Below are 20,508 nucleotides of genomic sequence, written 5' to 3'. Positions count from 1 at the left end.
TGAATATAATCAATAGGTGACGATTTTAACGAGTTTTTTCTAAAGGCATATCTTGTGAAAAATCCCTTTATACTGTCACATTCTACTATAATATGCGCTACTGCAATATGGATCAAACATATGTCACCACACCCCGCTGCACATAGTGAACGAGAACAAACAGATTACTCATAATTTTACAAGTCCAGTCAATCAGAGCACTGCACACATATCCAACATATTTAAACCATCAGCCGCGCACGCAGAGACAAACAAACAAACAAACAAACACACAAATCATCAATGGCATATTCACTGAAACCAGAAAAAAGTGTGCCAGTCTATTATGAGCCTGCTTAGGAAAATGCGCTTTTTCAAGCAATCCAAAAGAACAACTTGCACAGCACAAAACAACATACCAACAGGCAATTAAAAAAAAAAATCTTTATTTTTAAATTTTCAAGAGCGTTGGGATTTTTGGCCTTTTCCAGCAGGGGTGCACCCCTACTTCCCACTGCCATGCCAACTATAGAAAAACAAACAAACAAACAAACAAACAAACAAACAAACAGACACTGTTGTGTGCTCCAGTTGTTCCGCTGATCCTAAAAACCAGTACCACAAACTCAGCGTCTGAAATATGAATAGTATGGAGAAAGATTTGCCTAACTGGTATTTGCATAAAGAGACTGACGATATGGAGTCTGTAAACACAGCCTAAAAACGTCAACAAATGCAAATGCAAATGCAAATGCAAAAAAAAAAAACCATAAAAAAAATACCCCGACATATCAAAGACCTTGCACTTCGCTTTCGTTTGTTTTGTTTTCTGGGGTTTCAGTTTCATTTCCCTATAACCAGGCCATAAAAACTGACTCCGCCCAGCTCTAACATCAGTGCAGAGTTCTTTTCGAAAGTGGACTCAGGATGACTTCAGTCATCTCTAAATTTGTCACCTCGACCCTGTGCGACCACCAGGGATGTTTGGACTTCAAGCGCCTGGAAGAGACGCTCGCACAGCATTTCACTGTAGAGGAATCTCTCCTGCGGAGGGTCCTGTTGGACCACGATAAAATAGCCATTCAAGAAGGCAGACAGAAGGTCGTCGGTAAAGTAATCAGCCCGGACAGTCTGGTGGTGGCTAAAACCGGTCTGCGGATCTGTCAGAAAAAGCCAGGAGAGTGTCTACAGTGCGATGGGTTACATCTGTGCAGGTTCTATGTCTGCGGAAACTGTACGTTCGGGTAAGTTGTCTTCCGGAGAATTGCACTGCAAGGCTAAACGATCAAAAATTGGCAAAGCAATCGGTTACTGTTGAAATTTAAAGGCTACACGCTTTAATCAGTGAAAGTAGGTTAAAGATTTTTTTTTAACTTTAAAGCAGTACACAGAGAGATAAGACAGATAGAGAGAGAGTGTGTGTTTTCATTTTTGATTCCTATTAGACCTGTTTGTCCGGGCTATCTGGGCGTGTTTCCTGATAGTTTTGTGTTTATTACATAAGGACAACTCATCTCTTCATCACGTTGCCGCAGATGACCTCACTTAACTCCTATTAAAGCTCCACACAACTTCAGCCTTAACACAGATCCAATAGAGAAAATGAAAACACCTACTGAGTGACTTGCTGTGACAACAGTAGAGTACCCTATGGCCTGTGAAAACAGGACCTTTGACCTTTGTATGTCTGTGGTCATATAACTATTTAAGTGTGTGTTTTCATTTTTGATTCCTATTAGACCTGTTTGTCCGGGCTATCTGGGCGTGTTTCCTGATAGTTTTGTGTTTATTACATAAGGACAACTCATCTCTTCATCACGTTGCCGCAGATGACCTCACTTAACTCCTATTAAAGCTCCACACAACTTCAGCCTTAACACAGATCCAATAGAGAAAATGAAAACACCTACTGAGTGACTTGCTGTGACAACAGTAGAGTACCCTATGGCCTGTGAAAACAGGACCTTTGACCTTTGTATGTCTGTGGTCATATAACTATTTAATTTTGCTTAAAATAAACAAATAAATAAACATTATAAGAAAGAAATGAATCCAATCATAAAATGGTAATTTTATGTCACCATTTTATGAAGCATTATACAGCTCGACAGTCTGTTTGGGCCTCTATGGACAACAAAATGAACTTGAAAATGAATATGTGCTCTCCTGCAAGATCAGCAGAAATTGCATAATTGCAATGATTAGTTGTAGGTCCTTTATTGGACCAGAAGATGGCAGTAATGTACATCATATTATGACCCCGAATCACCCACATAAATAGTGTACTGTAGACACTCTTGGTAAACAATTACAAAGTACTGATGAGTGCAGTTGTTCACAATCAAAGTGTATGTGTGCACTACATGGGTAGGTGCATACATACACTGTACGTAAACATATCAGCCACAACATAAAAACCACTGACAGGTAAAATAACATTGATCACAATGTTACAATGCAATGTTCTGCTAGGAAACTTTGGTTCCAAGCATTTGTGTGGATGCAACCCACCTACCCAAATATCTTGCAGACTAAGTACATCACTTCATGGGAACAGCAGAACCCGATTGCAGTGACCGTCCCAGCAGGACCAAGTGTCAAGCCACATCGCAAAAATGCTTAGAAATGGTCTGAGGTGGTCTCTAATCAAGCATCTGTGGGATGTGCTTGTACCCCCAGAGCCAAGTCCAATCCACAGTGGTGCCTCCGTGGATTGGACATGGCTCTGACCTGTAAAGGCATGGACACAGGACCTCTGGGGGTGATCTGTGGTCTCTGGTACCAGGGCATTTGCAGCAGATCCTTTCAGTCCTGTGCAATGCAAGGTGGGGTACTAGCACATACACACAGATGTGTGATCAAATTTCATTCCCTTCACCTTAAGTGGTTTTTATGTTATGGATGGTCCATGTGACTGTAGACTGAAGCCACATTTCACATGTGAGGAAAAGTTTGTTTTTAAAACTAGGTCGCTACGAGTAGGAAACACTCATAAGATGTGTTAGATTGCAACCTAAATCTAATATTATTACAACACATGAGAAAGACCTCAAATGTGTACATTTTTACATATCTCGAGAACTGTATATTGACAGAAATCGTAGTGGATATTTTAAATTCTTTTTCAGCGGCTGATTCTGTAAAACTGAAAAGACTCACTGAAGTAATATTTCGGTCATTTTGTTATTTTTCAGACACAAATGTAAAAACCCCCATAGCCTGACATCTCCATACAATGCTGAGCATTTGAAAAGATACGGTCTGCACGATTTGACGGAGAAACAGCTTTTCCAGCTGTTGCTGCAGAATGATCCGTATCTGCTTCCTGAGGTAGGTCACACTGGTAACGGTAGGACACTGAGGTGGAAATTCAGAATCTTGTGCTATTGGGTAGAAAATTCTGTTCATTTTTGAATGAATGACTGTCCTACGTTTATGTTGAGCAGATCTGCCCACATTACAATAAGGGCACTGGTGTGCATGGTTCTTGCAAGTTCACCACTTCCTGCCACAAGCTTCACGTCTGCCAGCACTATCTGCAGGGTGACTGCAAGTTTGGCTTTTCGTGTAAGAGAACCCATAATGTTGACGCTCAGGGAACGAAGATCCTCCAAGGATTCAGTCAGGACAATATCAGGAACCTTCTTGAGATCTACAGAAATAAATTCATCATCACGGGTCAAAAGGAGAGAAGAGCTCCTGCTGTTCCTGGTAAAGAACAAAGAGAAGAGAAGAATTAACTCTTAAAGAGAAAACATTTTGAACTTCGTTATAAACGAGTGGCACTCTGCACTAAACATTAGATATATGTATGCGTGTCTCTTGCAGTTCTGCCAGAGGTGAGCGGCCCCACACAAAAGCCTCTCCCTGGATCCCCTGCTGGTTCTGCGTGTCCATCTAAACCCGTGAGCGATGCGGAGAAGAATGAAATCTGCCTCTTCTTCATTCGCAGACACTGCAGCTTCAAAGGTAACACAGAAACTAGTCATCTTCTTAATACGTGAAGTGAAGAGGATATCTACTACTGTTAAAGTGCCTCTGTTGTATTGCTTTTTTTCCCAGATAAGTGCGCCCGCGTCCATTGGCACCTGCCTTACAGATGGCAGGTGTTAGGCAGCGATGGTGTGACCTGGAAGGACCTGCCAAATATGGAGGACATTGAGAAGGCCTACTGTGACCCAGAACATGACACAAGCTGCACTGATCTACCATCGTCCTACTTGGGGATTTTCAAATATCTGGCTCTTCAAAGGTGACTGGGATGAATTAAGAAACAGGCCACAGAGGCGCTCAAACACTTCTCTGATTTATAAAAGTATTCTAGAGCAACAAATGGGTTCTTTTTAAAAATATTTACATTAGTTTAAGTCTCTAGAAATTTACACTCTGCTTGACTTACTTTTACTGCTTTGGTTTCAGCTCTGCATCTCCTGCCGTGCAGTCAGTTGACTTCATGACAATGACGCAGGGAGGGTCTCAAGTTCGCCGCCTGTCCACATCCTCATCCATCTTAAAGCCCCCTCACTTCATTCTTACAACACAGTGGCTGTGGTACTGGAAGGATGAAAGCGGGAAATGGCTGGAGTTTGGACAGGTAAGACAAACATGTACAATAAAGCAGCTATATGTATCCTTTGTTGTACCTGTTTGAGGGAATAAGAAGATTTTGATTTGCTAAATACCTCTTTTCACTCTTAACTCATGAACATCTGCTCTGTTTTTGGTTTTATTTTCTGTAGGGTGATAGTGACACGGCATCTGTCACTTCTCAAACTCTGGAGAATGTGTACCTGGCAGACAGAGAGACAGAGATTCCTTTTAGTGCAGGCAAACAGCAGTATGTCCTCTACTTCAAAGGTGCAGCAGGAACACAGCAGATGTATCAGCAGAATGTAAAATACAAAACCAAGAGAGAGGTCAGGAGGAGGCCTCGCTTTGTTTCTGCTCAGGATGTGGAGGTGAAGTTAAAGAGGTAATTCTATTTAGGTATAGATGGAGATTTCTTTTATAGATAATCCTTGCAATTTTGACATTGTTGTTTTGGGTTTCTCTGTGTCTCAAGTGACTTCACTTAGCATACAGTTTCTCTGTTTGTCTCCTCTGTAGTGCAACATCACACAGCTCAAGCTCCTCCACAGCTGAAAGTTGCCCATCTCACTGGGACAAGAATGCCCTGCCGGATTTTGGATACAGGGTATGTGTCTAATTTCAATTTATTTGATGAATTATTATCAATCAAGTAATAGAAATAAAACAAGCTTATTTGATGTGGTTGTTTTATCATGTTTTCAAGGGTTTATGATCTGTTAAACGGGATTTGTCCTGTTGTTTGTATGCAGTGTCTTTGTTGTTGTTTTGCATGACATATTGGTAGATCATCTGTTCAAACAGGCTTGATGATAATCGTCTTTTAGCAGAAAAGGGGTGAGTCCTGTAAGATGTAACATAAAGGCTAAGACTGTTCTGCAGTAAATGATATTCTGTTACATTTGGTGTGCTCATTGGTATGCAAGACTGCCCATAGATGATGTCAGCAGTAAATCAGTATTACATTAAAGAGTTACTTCTGTAAGTTTCTAGATGTAACCTATTTCACCTTGTTTTTATGTCTAATTGACAAACGAAAACAACAATTTTTGAAACTTGAGTACTGAGTGAGAGCGCTGCAGCCGGCAACTGAAAAAACATGCTGCAATGTAAAGATTAGGGACATTTGTGCTCCCTCACTGTTCGTCCAATAAAAGTTCTTGTTTTTGTCACTGACAGGCTCAAATTATTACAAGTGTCTGACAACATTATGGAAAGGATAATTAGTTTAACTTGGGACAGCCCTGCAATAACTATTACCAGAATCACCAGACTACATTTAAATACACTGTTAGCATGTACAGAGCCTACATACTTTCACACCTAACTGAGTGAATTAAGGATTTATTTCAACCCAACCAGAGATTGTAATTGTTGGAAAAGTGGAAAGACAAACCAAGACATTCTGTGTACATTTAACTTTGTTCCTGTCGACTGTAAATAAAGTGTGTTTTAAGATGATTAAATTACAGATTATTTAAATTGAGTCTGGTGGCTGTGGCAACAGCAATTTTGGCAGAATCTGGTTAAACAAAAATTATCTTACAAAAATATAAATCTCTGCAGAAATCCTTTCCATAATGCTGTCAGGAAATAACACGAACAGTCTTAGCCTGCTAGAGGCAAAAATAACCAACGTTAAAGGATGTAAACTGACAGAGTGCATCTGAACCGAGTAGCTACATCGCTGTCTGTTCCATGGCTGGAGCTCATGTGCTTAATACTTGACCAATAAAAAAAAAAAATTCTCAAATTTCTCTTTTATGGGTTGTTAGTGGTTTTGTTTTGATGTGGATGCTTGCTCCCGGTTTAGCTCACCCTGTACATTGGGCAACAGCTTACTTTGAATCTACATTGGTTTTGCTTCAGCCTAATTTCCATTTTTTGTTCATTCACCTTTTTTTATTTACGTCTCCTTGTTGACATGCTTCCTCAACATCTCTTTAAAAGTTTTCCAGTGCCAAGCAACTTTATCTGCCTTTATTTGGGATGGTGGGGGTGTTTAATGTTTCTTTTTTTTCTTGTTTTAATTATAATATATATTTAAACCTACCATTAATGACCTGTTAAACTGCAATGCACTCTTATCTTTCAGATGGTACTTCTCTCCAAATCTGCTAAGGAGTATAATATGATAGAGAAGCTGTTTAAAAACACCATGCCCCAGAGTACAATTAACAGCATCAAGAGGATCCAGAACCTGTCTCTGTGGAAAGTCTTTCAGTGGTAAATAATAGATTGGACTTTTTGGTTTAAAGCAGCAATAATTGCTATTTAAAAAAAAACAATGTATCAAGTGACAATATGAAGGCAATGTGAATGGGGTCGCTCATTTGTAGGGATACATTTGCAGAGAATTATCACGCGATTCGGAGCTGTCATCACATTTATGGTTTTTGTGTTGTGCGTTCAGGCAGAAAGAGCAGATGAAGGTGAGGAATGGAGGGAATTCTGTGAATGAGCAGTACTTGTTTCATGGGACAGATGAGTCCTTGATTGAAGCCATCTGTGAGCAAAACTTTGATTGGAGGATGTGTGGAGTCCATGGCACGGCCTACGGCAAAGGTACAGTATAGCTGCTTCAGCAGCCATTACAGTATTTTTGATGAATATAAGCTACAGTATGCAATATAGACAAGCCACAAAAGAAATATCCTCCAATTTACTGTGTTGTTATACTTTTCTATGATTTGGAGCCATAAACTCTGTAATTCCAGTTTTATCAGGTATTTAGAAGTGAAAAAAAGCAGCATAGTTTTTGATAGCAATAGAAAAGAAACAAACACACTTTAGTCTTTTGGACTGTTTTAGTTATAACGCTCTGTTATCTTTTATCTTTTAGGGAGTTACTTTGCCAGAGACGCATCCTACTCAGACAGATATGCCAAGATCAAAGGGAGCTTGAGCAAGATTATGTTTGTTGCTCTGGTGTTGGTGGGGGACTACACCAGGGGAAGCAGTGCCTACGTCCGGCCCCCACCAAAGAGTAACAGCAAAACCCTCTACGACAGTTGTGTTGACTGCGAGAGTAACCCCAGCATTTATGTTATCTTTGAGAAACAACAGATTTATCCAGAGTATGTTATCAACTACTCATAAGTCACAATGCTGTTTCCTGTGCTGAAGACTCTGGTCAGGGGTGAAACACTATAATGTGGTGCTCTTTACTTTGACTGGAGGCACATAGTAGCTTTGTTAAAGGTTTGTGGGGTTTCAATAGTGGTGGAAGAAGTATTCAGATCTTTTACTTTGGTAAATGTGGTAATACCACAATGAAAGTCCTTCATACAAAATCTTAAGATAAAACATCATTTTATAAACTGGAAAATGTTAATAAAAAAATAAATATTTTCCTCTGAAGTGTGAAAAAATAGAAAATGGAATGCTTGGTGGATTTTTTTCCTCTACAGTTAAAACAGTGCATCTTTGTTGATTCATAAATTGTCAGAAAATACTTTTTGTAGAAAGCATTCCAATAGAAAATGCTTGTCTTGTGATTGGTGTCTATGTTGTTGTGATAAGACTGTCTGCTACAGGTCATTAATGCAAGCCGAAAAGAAAGATGCAGAGGCCGACATCATCAGGTGTTCAGATGTAGAATGAAATTGACTGTTGTATAATAAACACATTACAAACTGCAAATAAAGAAGTTGGTGTAATTTATATAACAAATAAACCAGAAAAAGAGCAATCTCATCATGTGTTCAAATTTAATTTCACACAAGTGGCATTTGACCCATTTTAGTGCACATCAAACAGGCACATTTAGTCCTCTGCCTGTAGTCACAGCAGCTGAAATCTATGTTCTTTCATAGACACATTTGAATGAATCATCAATAAATCACTCTCATTGTATTCAGGGCTGCAATTGTCAAGCATCTCTGAAAAACTCAAACGCTATTAAAATTCAGAGTCACTTATTTACCTAATATAACATTTTCATTTTAATAAGGTGTAAATGTTCTTTGTAAAGACTAATGAATGATATTCTCAAGGGAAAAGCGATTAAATGCTTTTACTCCTAGGGCTAGTAAGGAACATTTTTTTATACTGAGATATTGATAAAAGCTGACTATATAAGGTAATCAGAAACAAGATACAATAGAAACAACGATGATTTCTTTCCACAAACCACTTCTTTCACTCTAAAAATGGCCGGTTTCTGCTCAAATTTTCGGAGGCAGAAACATGGCTGCACTGTATCGGGAATCATGAAGCAAAGTCTTCATTCAAATATAATCAGTAAAATGTTGCCAGAAATTGACCTCTGTGACTGCGTGACAGTAAAATATTAATCAATATTCATGGGCAAAAAACAACCGCAAAGGGAACGGCTCAGTTAAACAACAGGCTGTCCAATTGGTGAAGGAATGTGCAAACTTTCAGGTTTAGCTGGCAGTTTTGTCATCAGCATCATCATCATCATTATTATTATTATTCTTTTTTAAAACACACTATACAATATTCAATTTCTGTTCACTGAATTAACAGTAGTAACTTGTCAAAATCATAGAAGTTTAAATAATTAAATGCACTTTCAAATTAATAAAAGAATCCTAATTCTACAGTACAATGGATAAAGAAATGGTAAAGTGAAATGAAAACTGTTCAAATTAATGAAACAATACTTTCCCTAAATAACGTTTATGACCTTCAGCAACGTTGTAGCATGTTCAAAATGTATTTGAAAAAAAAAAAAAAATAGATTGCTATATACTGAAAGGTTCCTCATTTCTAGTTCACTCCCTAAAGCAGCACGGTAACTGAGGTAGACAGCGTATTGTAACTTATAATATACTTGATCATGTTTACCTATGGAAGTATTGACAGTATATGACACTGTGCATCATGTCATAATGTGTCAACAATCTATAGGATTTTTTTTACCATTCATGATGAGCTTCTAACTGTACGATGGAGAATTTACTTGACCTTCTCCCATGTCTCTTCTTTTAATTTTCACAAATATGCCGTTTTTAGGTCCGAGGGTGCTCGACGACTTCAACTCAAGAGGAACCTAAGCAAAGAAAAGAAGATGTAACACGAACATCTTCCATCAGTTTTGCTTGTATATTAAATGTAGGATTACATTCATAACTATACATGTAAATAGCTGACAGATGTGTCTTGAATTCTGACCTTTATATGATTATTCACTGATTAATTCGAGCAAATTACAGCAATGTTTGCTGACAAGAAAAAAAAATTAAATTAATATTGTCGCTGAGAATATTAACGCTGAGAGTGAAACGGTTACACATTCACTTTCTGTACAGGCAGTGCTTTGACTTTTTGGATTGTCATGTTGCTAAAACCCGAAAGCAGCTACAATAAGTGAACAGAACATGTGTGACTAAACTCTCTCTGATCCTTTATTTCTTGTTGGAATTAGCCTATTTACACAGATGGTTTAATATTTTCATTTATTTTGAGTGGTAGGGTACACGGCTACTTCGGTTTTTCTTTTCAGTGAACATGCGTAGTGTTTAAATGTGTCCTCTGTGTGTGCAAATCATTTCTAAGACTATAACTTTGAACAACATAATGTTGTTTTTAGTGTTTAAACTGTCAGACATACCTTGGTCTCAGAGCAGGCCACAATGCTGAACCTGTGGAACAGACGCACCAGAGCCATTTTGATTTCCAGTTGGGCAAGCCTCATTCCCACACAGTTTCGGGGACCGGCCCCAAACGGCAGGTATACAAATGGATGTCGACTGGCTTTGGCCTCTGGTGTGAATCTGGAGAACAACCACAAGTCATATTACTGGATGAATTAGGAGCAGAGGGAGTACATGAGAAAATGAGTCAGTTATTATTAAAATAGTGTTTCATTTAGTTTCAGGAGGATGTATAATGTACATGTTAATGCTGAAGACTTCGACTGGTGTAACAAGACGGAAAAATAAAATAACTGGATGCACAGGTACACTGAATGTTGCATAAGGTTAATTATTTTCATGGTACATAAAAGTGAAATTAATTTTGTCAGCCATTCATGTCAACACCAGTTTAGACAACACCAGCTATAGGTTTTCAGTATGTCATTACTATTTACCGCAATGACATCATATTGATCCACAAATATAAGCTTTTTTTTCAGCAGCAGACATGTCTTGACTTGTAAAAGTAGGGAGAGCTCAGGTGTTAATAAAAACATTAAGGATAGCAATACTCTATTCAATGGTCCCTGTAAGCTGCGACAGAGAGCCAGCATGCACAACGCCAGGACCTGAAACAGAAGCAGCTAAACTGAATTCAGTCGTCATTCATTTCATTATTTACACCTGTACTTTTCCAACTGCAACATGTTAAAATGTCTCTGTGAAAAAGGACTATTTAATCACAATCTGTGTTTTTTGGGGGTCCAAACACTACAGTGTTTTTAGTTTTAAGGTATTTGAGTAATATATGTCTGTAACTTATGTGACATAATATCAATATTTTGTTTAGCTGCTGCATTCTTCCTTTCAGCTAATTGCAGGTAGTGACAGATTGTGCAATTTTAATGACATTAGTTTACAATGGCATAAATTTGTCAGTTAATACAAATAAGAAATCTACTATTCAGATGGTAATAAAAGACAAGCTACAGGCACTATGGTTTTGTTTATTTACTATAAAAACAGCATCCTACCGCTCAGGGATAAACCTCTCAGGCTCTGGCCAATGCTCGGGGTCGTAGTGGAGGAATCCTGCTGGAATCTCCAGCGTTGCTCCTTTAGGAAGGAACTGGCCGTTCAACACACAGTCCTGGTCGATGTCTCTTGCAAACCTTTAAGGGGGCAAAATGCGATGGATGCATGTTTCGTGCAACTTTTTGTTTCTTTATTCTATGTGATTCCTGCACAATTTTGATTAGTATAAATATAACTAAATATGAACTGTATGTATGTCCAGAAAAAAGGGAACTTTCTCCACGTGACAGCACAAAATACAAGAAAAATGGATCTTTTATCCTCATTTCATGTTCTTAATTTACCTGAATCCAGGGGGGTAGAGGCGCAGTGCTTCACATATAACCATGTCTAAATACTTCAGCTCCTGGACATTTGTGTAATTTGGTGACTCCTACAGCAAAAGAAAAAATAAGCTAAATTCAGCATAATTCAGTAAAAAAAAACAACAACCAAAAAAACAAGTCTGTGAGCACCGAATTTGTCTCGTTGCCTGTCCACTGCTAAAATTGTATGTCCTAACTAGCTAAAGAAAATGAGATCGGATCAAACTGTAACTCAACACACTCACATGTCTGGTGAAGAAATCATCCACCTCTTCCTGTACTTTGCACTGACATTCAGGGTGAATAGCCAGGAGGTAGCAGGTGAAGGCCAACGTGTTGCTGCTGGTTTCGTAGCCTGCCAGTAAAAAGACAAAAGCCTGACCCACAATCTCATCCTCAGTTATCATCTTTTTCTGCAGACGCCTGGTGGGGGGCTCCTGTGAGTGAAGACGGTCCTCCTGATCAGAGGCCGACTGCTGCGTCTGTTGGTTTCTGTCATCCAGCTCGCCAGCAGCGTTTGCTGTGTCAAAGTGCTCTAAGGACACACTCTCTTTACTGGTGCGTGCATCCAACATCAGCTGAAGGAAGTCTCTACGCCTCTACATGCCAAAAAACAACAAGCAAACAATAAATGCAGTTAAAAATGATGTAAAAAACTATATAAGAAATCAGTGTTTTTTTAAGGTTATCAAACGGGCATCAGATTCACCTGCTCAGGAGGCTGCTCCTCTCTTTGCTTGATGATCTTCTGGATGCTGTTGATGAAGAACCCATTCATCTGGTCTCGTCTTTTGTTGGGGATGAGTTTTGCCAGAGGAGCCATGATGAACGGAAAAGAAACTGGACACACAAACCAAATTTGTTGATGTAATTCAAGATGCAAGGCCAACTTCACACACTGCACATTAATTGTGCGTTTGTTTGAGTTTTTTTTCAGATCTTTTTATGCTTAATTGTCTTCAAATTTATTGTGTAATTCAGAAATTACCTGGTGATGTGATCTACATAACAGACGATAGTAAACCCTCCCGTTTCAGGTTCATGTTCTAATAATATTTTAACCTTCAGCCATCATTCCTTTATAAATGTCCTATGTAAATGTCTTAAATGTACTATTTCAAATGCATTAATAACAATACAAATAGATTTGTACTGACTGAAAAACAGCATGATGGGCCTGAAGAAAGAAAAGGAGAAGAACATCTGTGCATGGCGGACAAATGGGTCATCTGGGTTGTTCTGAGAGTCCACCTGAGTTGCAAATGCAACACTTGCAATAACATCCATAGTGAAGCAACCAAAACACCTGCAAAACACACACAAACAAGAATATGAGGACAGAAAATGACACCATGATACTGAAAACCTGTGTTCATTGTGTGTGATTACTTGTGGATGTCAAAGGCCTCTCCTGACTCAGCAGAGATGTTCAAGTTGCTCATCAGGGCATCAATGGCTGTGTTGATGAGTGGAACCATCTGCAGGAAAATATAAAAGACAGTGATACTTGTCAGAGCTGCTGAGACTTTTGGGAAAAGGAAAGGAAACCCTGAAAAACCTGTCCCTTAATAGAAAACAAATTAAGAAAACAAAAACAAAAAGTTAAAAAAATGTCAATGTCACCCTGCATGTTCCACTGAGCCCCATTCAAACTCTCAAACTTTATGGGAAAAAAAGAACAAGTTAAATATTCACATTGACCAGCCAAAATCTGATTTGACTGACATAATTTTGAGTCAGATACAAACCTAGTGTTTTCACAGAAAAGGGACTTTGAACTTAAACAATGGATATAAACTCAATGTGCTTTGGAAAAATCCCCTTTTTCAATAAAAAAAGTCCTTCAAGTCCTCTGGACTGAGCAGCTGTCTCTAAAGTGATGCAGAGTTCATATTTACTGCAGCTGAAAGCAGCAGCGCTGTGCTGCCATAAATTCATTAAAGCTGTATATTAGCAGTACCAGCCAGGCCACTTTGGGGGAGTTTTTCCTTAGACGATGTGAGGGTCTAAGGGCAGAGGGATGTTGTATGCTGTAAAGCCCTCTTAGGCAAACTGTGTTTTGTGATAATTGGCTTTAGAAATAAAACTGACTTGACTTGACTTGACTTGACCTGTGGCAGACAGTAACTTACTGGGCAAAATAAAGTTCCCTCAGATTTCTGTGAGCTTTATCACGCAGACATTTATAATCAGCTTTTCTAATTGGCAAATCAAGGCCATAAATTACATTCCTTATAATGAATTGTTTCTGATTCTAACTGGCACCCACTTGATGAGCACATTCATATCTCACCTCTTTCATCTTGGCTGCACTGAAGGATGGGGTCAAGATGCTCCGCACTCTCTTCCAGCGTTCATTCCTGAGCATGAGCAGACAGTCAGTCATGGGTTTGGTGGCAAAGCGAACAGTCTGCACAGAGAGACGGCACAGACTCAATCATCTGTTATTGTTACATCAATGAAGCTTACGTTACAATCATGATCATCATCATCATCATACAGTGTGCATGCTTTGGTTCATGTCCTCACCATTCTGTTTGGGAAGCTGCTGAAGTCCCTGACCATCACTTGTCTGAGCATGTCAGGATCAGCAATGACCACCACCGCTCTCCGGCCCAAATAGTACCTGAAATATACCAAGAGTCTCGGTAAAAAAAGTCAAACAACAATCTTAATGCTGCCAATACAGGATTTTACCAAGCAAGTGTTTTTTAATTTTATTTTAGGATGTGGAGGAATTCAAATCAACACAATGATCAGACAATCATTTTTATCAGATGCTGATGTAGAAAGTATTTCTTCTACTTGCCCACAAACTCTGCCATGTGTCTTTATGAGATCATTGATCGGGTTGAAAAAACCCTAAAAAGAAAATAAAAACCAACAGATTAAAAAAGTAGCCTTCAGATAGATTAGACAAAACAATCTGCACTGGAGAGATTCAAGGATGGATTTTGTTATTTAGCATGTTTATTCAACACTGGGCTGTCATGTGAGAAGGAAAATTGACAATGATGTAATATAACTAATTAATTATACTCAGTTACAGTACTAGTTACAGTAACTACAGTTTATATTTTTCTGTCAACTTTCACTTTTACTCGACTACATTTCCTAAATAAAATATATGCTTTTACTTCACTACATTTCCCCAAAATTACAAAATACAGGAGGAAGGGAGGAGAGAGGAAAGGAAGGACAGACAAAGAAAGAAATGGGAGGGAAGGAAAACCTGGATTTTGTTTTCTAAATGCTTTAAGTTGTAAAAAATTATTTGTTTTTCTTCAAGTGTAATGTGGGCACCATTATTTAGGTGGTCTACATGTTTCAACGAAATAAATGTCATAATTCTCAAAATTCAGACCGCATGCCATGGAATTACTCTTGATACTTTAGTACAGTAAATATCAGATACTTAAAGACTTTTACTCAAGTAATATTCTATTACTTTAAGTTTTACCAGAGTCGTTTTCTGGAAAGAAATCTGCATGTTTATTTAATTATGGCTTTCATGTACTTCAGCCAACACTGCAAAAATGATTATGGATGTGCAATTCATAACAATAAGTGCATCTATTGAGACAGTGGTAATCAATACTCTGCCAAGCCAGTAGAGGTCACTAGTTAGTCAAGCCAGTGATGGTAGACAAGAGAACAGCCCACACTATTTGTACAGAGCAAATGCACTATCTTAAAATCAGTGATACGTTTGCTAGAATTTTTACTTCAACAGCCAGTAGCATATATATATATATACTGTAAACAGACAAATAATCATGAACACAATCTGTCACAGCCTGAGCTCTCCACGGTGCCACTTTGTATTTTAGTTTATTCTTTAGTTCACTTTATATTTTGCCACTTTTTTGCAGCAATAAGTAAGAGACCATGCTTAAAATAATTCTGCAAAACAAAACTTGCTCAGTTAGCCAAGCACAAGTGGCACATCTTCACAATATATATATATATACACTGTATATATAGTGCATCTTGTGATGGGATCACCTTAGCTGCGATACAACCAGCCAGTCCCCATGCTCAGACATCCGACAGACTAATGTACTTTTTAATCAGAAAACTGACAGGCATCTTTGTCAGAACTGTTCTACTGTCTGCCATCGTCTGTTTAATTTGATTCGGTGTCTTCGATGTAGTGAGTAAACACAAGATAAGAACTCTCATCTCCTTTGGCCTGTTATTGTCAATCCTTGTTAAGTGAGAATGCAAAATATAACTGGAGTAAATCTCCTCATTTCAAGATGATGAAACTTGTTTTAAAAAAAGTCCACAGTGGGAGCTACAGGGGCCCTGGCAACCTTGTCTGAAAACCGTATTTATAACTAACCACAGGACCTGCTGTGCAGAGAGGAGACACATCTGTATACCATAAATCCTGTTAATATTATGTAAAAACAGAGTGCATATCCACCTTAACTAAGGAGTGTTTCTCTTTCAGCTTTCTTTTTTTAGCAAAGAAGTGATAACAGCACAGATATTTTTCATCCAAAGCCGGATATATTAATCAAGTAGCAACATTACAATCCCCTGCAGTAATGCACAGTACCAAGCAATCCTGATAACCTTGTCACTAAAGAGATTCAAAGGCTGAGATGAAAAAGAAAAAGAAAAAAAATGAAATAATAAATCAACCAGTTTGGGGGTTACACAGTACATAAAATATTGTTGCTTTTCAGTATTCCTCAGTGCAGAAATCTGACAAAGTGCAGTCATATGTTTGAAGAAAGATTTTCTTACATGAGTAATTGTTTCACAGATTGTAACAGAGATTAAAGAAAAAAAAAACAACAAAAAAACAATGTATCTCAGTTTGAAAACTGCATTTCTTACCTGGCGAAACAGGAATATGTTGCCAAAAAAAGGTACTGGCTTTGGATGTTTGATGCCACATCGAGAAAGGACTGAAAAGGGGTAAACTGAGTACCTAAAAGACAAAGCACGAGAGTGATGAGGATGACTAATAAATCAAAATAATAAAAGCAAACGCAGTGAAGATTAAAGACCAACTTTCCCCCAAATAACCAGCCCACTGATTTGTTACTACAGTCTTTCGCCCTGTCAGCTGTGCAACTCCTGCCTAAAGTGTGCATGTCTTAGTCGATGTTTTTGTTGGAGCATGATCAACCCTCTGTTATTTCATCTTATGACTGGTTTACTTTATTTTGAGGGGTTCCTTTAAGAGCTTCTATATGAATGAGCAATCAGAAAACTTGCAAACATCAGAGCTGATTAATGAGGAGGAGTATGAATATCTAAAAAGCTGTAGAGTTTTAAGTGTGTGCTTTATGTTACTACTAGGTTACTAACCTGACTTTCCACATCATCACAAGCAGACAGAGGTTTGAAGCATTCACTTACCAGTACAGAAGGCCAAGAAAAATAAGAAAGAGGCTGAGTGTCACCGACAATCCACTGGCCTCGATGTGGAATACATTCAGGAAGTTAACTACAGCCTCCATGGTGGAAAAACTCTTCTCACTTATCTACTGTCGACATTACATCAAGGTTCCTGAGAAAAACATAAGGAAAACAGTAAAAGATTAGGTCAGTGTAAAAGCTGATTACTAGAAGATTATAACACTGCTCATCAGTGCAAGCTATAAGTTAACCCTTTGAAACCTGGACTGACATCGGTTTTCTTGTGCCGCGTCCAGACATCTTTCATATAAATTCAAACCTTTTGAAACCTGAAATTGTTTTCTTTTGAAAACATGGCTAAAGAGGCAATGAGGAGCCTGGCAAGAGATGTCCCACAAATTAGGAGAAGGTAATGAGAAAATGTCCTGAAATAAGGTTATAAGTTAATACTAATAAAAATAGAAAGACTGTCCACAAAATATATATGCTTTACTTTTCTTTGAAATTTTCTTACAATATGTAATTTTCTTCTAATATTAATATCGACATAACTATTTTATCCATTATTTATACGTTTTATCGTTTGCTTGTTTCACCATTTCAACCTTTATTATTACTAGTGCTATTAGTACCTTTATAATGATTATTAATTTACCTTTTTAACTTTCTTGCAATTCATTAATTGTAAGTTGTTCCTGTGTTTTTGAAAGAAATCAAGTCAATTTACCAAGGTTTTAAAGGGTTACGCGTAAGCCTTTTCCGTCTGAAGACATTGTGCCATTTCTCTAAGTCTTGACTGTGCTGAGTGCAGCACATCTTAAAAGTCATATACTTCTACAAAAGAAGAAAAGCACATGACACAGTGTCAGCGCATTTCTTTGTGCACTTTGCTCTGGTTCCTTTCCCAGACAACTAGTTAATTATTTGTTTGAGCTGCTTTGTCTGAAGCCCTGAATGTGCTCACCTTTTCGTCTATATTTTTAACAATAGGTGCATGTCTGAGCCTCCCTAGCTCACCTCTGTTTGGCAAAAAATGCTGCGTTTGAAACCTCTTAACACGCCACAGTTTAATGGAAAATAAACTACAAATATCAGTTATTCCTATAGAGCATCCCCTTTAGGCTAACCACACGACCTAGCTTTGTTTAAGTTGAATTACAGCGTTTTAAACCCCGACGTCACACTGTTTGTCGTTTGTGATGCTAGGCTACATACCTCATAAATCTCTCTGCTGCGCGTCGTGTGACATTTCCATGTACCACGTGAGCACTATAACTATATCTAGAGAGTCCGCGCTCTTATGTTCAAATTTTGGCAAAAACGGACGCGTGTATATTATGGTCCAAACTCACCTGATATTCCTCCATGGATGTCACTCGTCAATATTATGAAAGTCCTCTTCGTCCTGCCAATAGGTCGCAACTCAACACGCAGCAGAGGTGCATACCGCCCCCCACTGTCCGGGAGCATATAGCATTCAACACGAGTTTATTATAAGAAATCAAAAATCATGCAGAAAGAAGACGAAACAAAGGAAAATAAATAACTAAACAACGCTACTACAAAATAAACCAAAAGGCCTACTCGATATCCCACTGAAGGTGCTTCTTTTGTTTCCTTGGGACTATAATAACAAAAATCAATGTTTATTTTTTAACAGACGCCATAGTTTTTTGGTTTTTTTTGTTTTTTTATATAGGCCTCCATCAAACGATTGAGATTCAGCCATTCATGGTAATGGTAAAGTAGAGATATAAAAAAAAAAATCCAAATTACAAATTATTTACTGATATAATGCTTGTAATATGTTAGTTTACCAACATATATCAATTTGTGACCATGGAATGAGTAATATTACCAGTACCAGGAAGTATTGTAAAGCCTATTTACCATGAAAGTACTTCAAAAATGTCTCAAAAGTTGTGAAAAAAAAATACACTGATAGAATTTCTTTCATCAAATATACAATGAACTAACATAAATTATATGATATTAACAACAGTGAAATTATATCCTTTTTTAGCATCACTACTTTTAAAGGCCAATTCAACAATTTAGTTAAACATGGTTTTAGACGGCAAAAAAAAAAAAAAAAAAAGAAAACAAAAATAAAATTTTTTCAATGTATATCTAACAGATAACATTAATTGTATCATTTAACAAAATGAATAATCAGAAGTTCATTTATATCATAGTAAGTAGTCAATTTTAACTTCTTTACCATAGCTTTACCACCTTTACCATTAAAGGCCATATCAGCTGCTTGGTAGAGCACGTTTTCATTAAATTACTTCAACCCTTTGAAGGAGGCAAACTTGAAAGGCAGACTATTTCAAGACACAGCAACATCTAGGGGATTTTTTTATGCATAATAACCTTAACCGAGTGGTAGAGGTAGATCAGTCAGGTTGAGTTGAATTAAACACATTTTTCATTAAGATGTAGTGACTCAAAATGTGTTCTACCAAATGGTTGTTAAAGGGATATGCAGCATGAGTCATTCCAGAATAACATATTTCCAGTTATATACCTAGTGAATTTTCCATCCCGCTCAGTAAAGTCGTATTATAACTTATAATATTACATCTTCATTTGCTGATTATATTTTGTATGTTAATCTGAATGTGCAGAGTAACTAGTAACTAAAGTTGTCAAATAAATGTAGTTGGTGGAGTAAAAAGTAAAACATTTGCCTTTGGGTACATTAACATGTTAATTCTAAGACAAAAGCAACAGTGTGGCTTCAAATAATAAATGTCTGCATACAGAACTTCCCCAAATATATTCATTTTATTTTTATTATAGAAAAGGCAAAATTTAATACAAAAATATGTTTTTCTATTGTAAGTGATAAACGCAAGGCAGTCTGTTGTAGTTCCTCTAAGTGCCTCTAGAGTGCATTCACACACTGTATTATTAATATACTGATAATCACCCAATTGACAAACATGGGCAATGATATCGGCTACAGTGTTTACAAAGGGTCCCTTATTATACTAAAGATCACATATAAACACATCAATTAAAACTATGGTAACAAGCCAATTCCAACATAAATCTTCGCAATTTTTAAACAGATAGTTGAAACTTTCTGCCACTGATTAAAAACGAAACGCTCCTGTCTGCAGGAGCAAAACATCTTTATTTTTGCATTGGTGCATGACACAAACTTTCATTCTCACTGACTGTGTAACATACTCATAACAGGCCACATGAAACTCACTTTATCAATCATTTTTGTTGACTGAGTTGTAAACATCGTCATCTGGATCAGTTTTATCAGGAAAGAGGAAAACAAAGATTGCATGTCACTTGCAGTCAGTGTGGCCTTTATGTCTCCCCACTCAACCACTCAAAAAATGGAGAAAAATGTGAAGGCTTTTTGTATATACTCTGCATTACAGCTGCTAGGATTAATTGACTAGTTGTGAATTAATTAAATTAATTAAATTAATTGCCAACTAATTTGATTATCAACTAACTGGTTTCAGTATAAGGTAGAAAAGACCTCAAAATTGAAACTGAATATCTTTGGGTTGTGTTAAAACACAACATTTGACTTT

At 37.6% G+C, this 20,508-nt stretch overlaps 2 protein-coding genes across 2 annotated transcripts; one reads left to right on the top strand and one right to left on the bottom strand.

Moving 5' to 3' along the window:
- The first annotated feature begins 767 nt into the window (after positions 1 to 767).
- On the top strand, positions 768 to 8,208 carry parp12a (poly (ADP-ribose) polymerase family, member 12a). Its single transcript, XM_042495784.1, has 11 exons — positions 768 to 1,223; positions 3,174 to 3,309; positions 3,426 to 3,690; positions 3,808 to 3,948; positions 4,042 to 4,231; positions 4,399 to 4,573; positions 4,719 to 4,951; positions 5,086 to 5,173; positions 6,662 to 6,792; positions 6,980 to 7,131; positions 7,409 to 8,208. Exons 1-11 carry the CDS (start codon positions 907 to 909, stop codon positions 7,663 to 7,665), a joined length of 2,085 nt encoding a protein of 694 aa, XP_042351718.1. The 5' UTR covers positions 768 to 906; the 3' UTR covers positions 7,666 to 8,208.
- tbxas1 (thromboxane A synthase 1 (platelet)) lies at positions 8,032 to 18,351 on the bottom strand. The gene is made up of 14 exons (XM_042495785.1): positions 18,298 to 18,351; positions 16,946 to 17,096; positions 16,418 to 16,511; positions 14,379 to 14,431; positions 14,099 to 14,195; positions 13,863 to 13,979; positions 12,959 to 13,047; positions 12,727 to 12,875; positions 12,279 to 12,409; positions 11,815 to 12,168; positions 11,549 to 11,637; positions 11,204 to 11,341; positions 10,145 to 10,307; positions 8,032 to 9,583 (listed from the first exon to the last, which is right to left on the bottom strand). The coding sequence occupies exons 2-14, from the start codon at positions 17,044 to 17,046 to the stop codon at positions 9,470 to 9,472; spliced, it is 1,689 nt and encodes a 562-aa protein (XP_042351719.1). The 5' UTR covers positions 17,047 to 17,096; positions 18,298 to 18,351; the 3' UTR covers positions 8,032 to 9,469.
- Positions 18,352 to 20,508: the final 2,157 nt, after the last annotated feature.

This window comes from Plectropomus leopardus, chromosome 11, assembly GCF_008729295.1.
Source record: "Plectropomus leopardus isolate mb chromosome 11, YSFRI_Pleo_2.0, whole genome shotgun sequence".
NCBI classification, from domain to species: Eukaryota; Metazoa; Chordata; class Actinopteri; order Perciformes; family Serranidae; genus Plectropomus; species Plectropomus leopardus.
The sequence above is the reverse complement of the archived record's forward strand: the minus strand, read 5'-3'. Positions and strand labels throughout refer to the sequence as shown.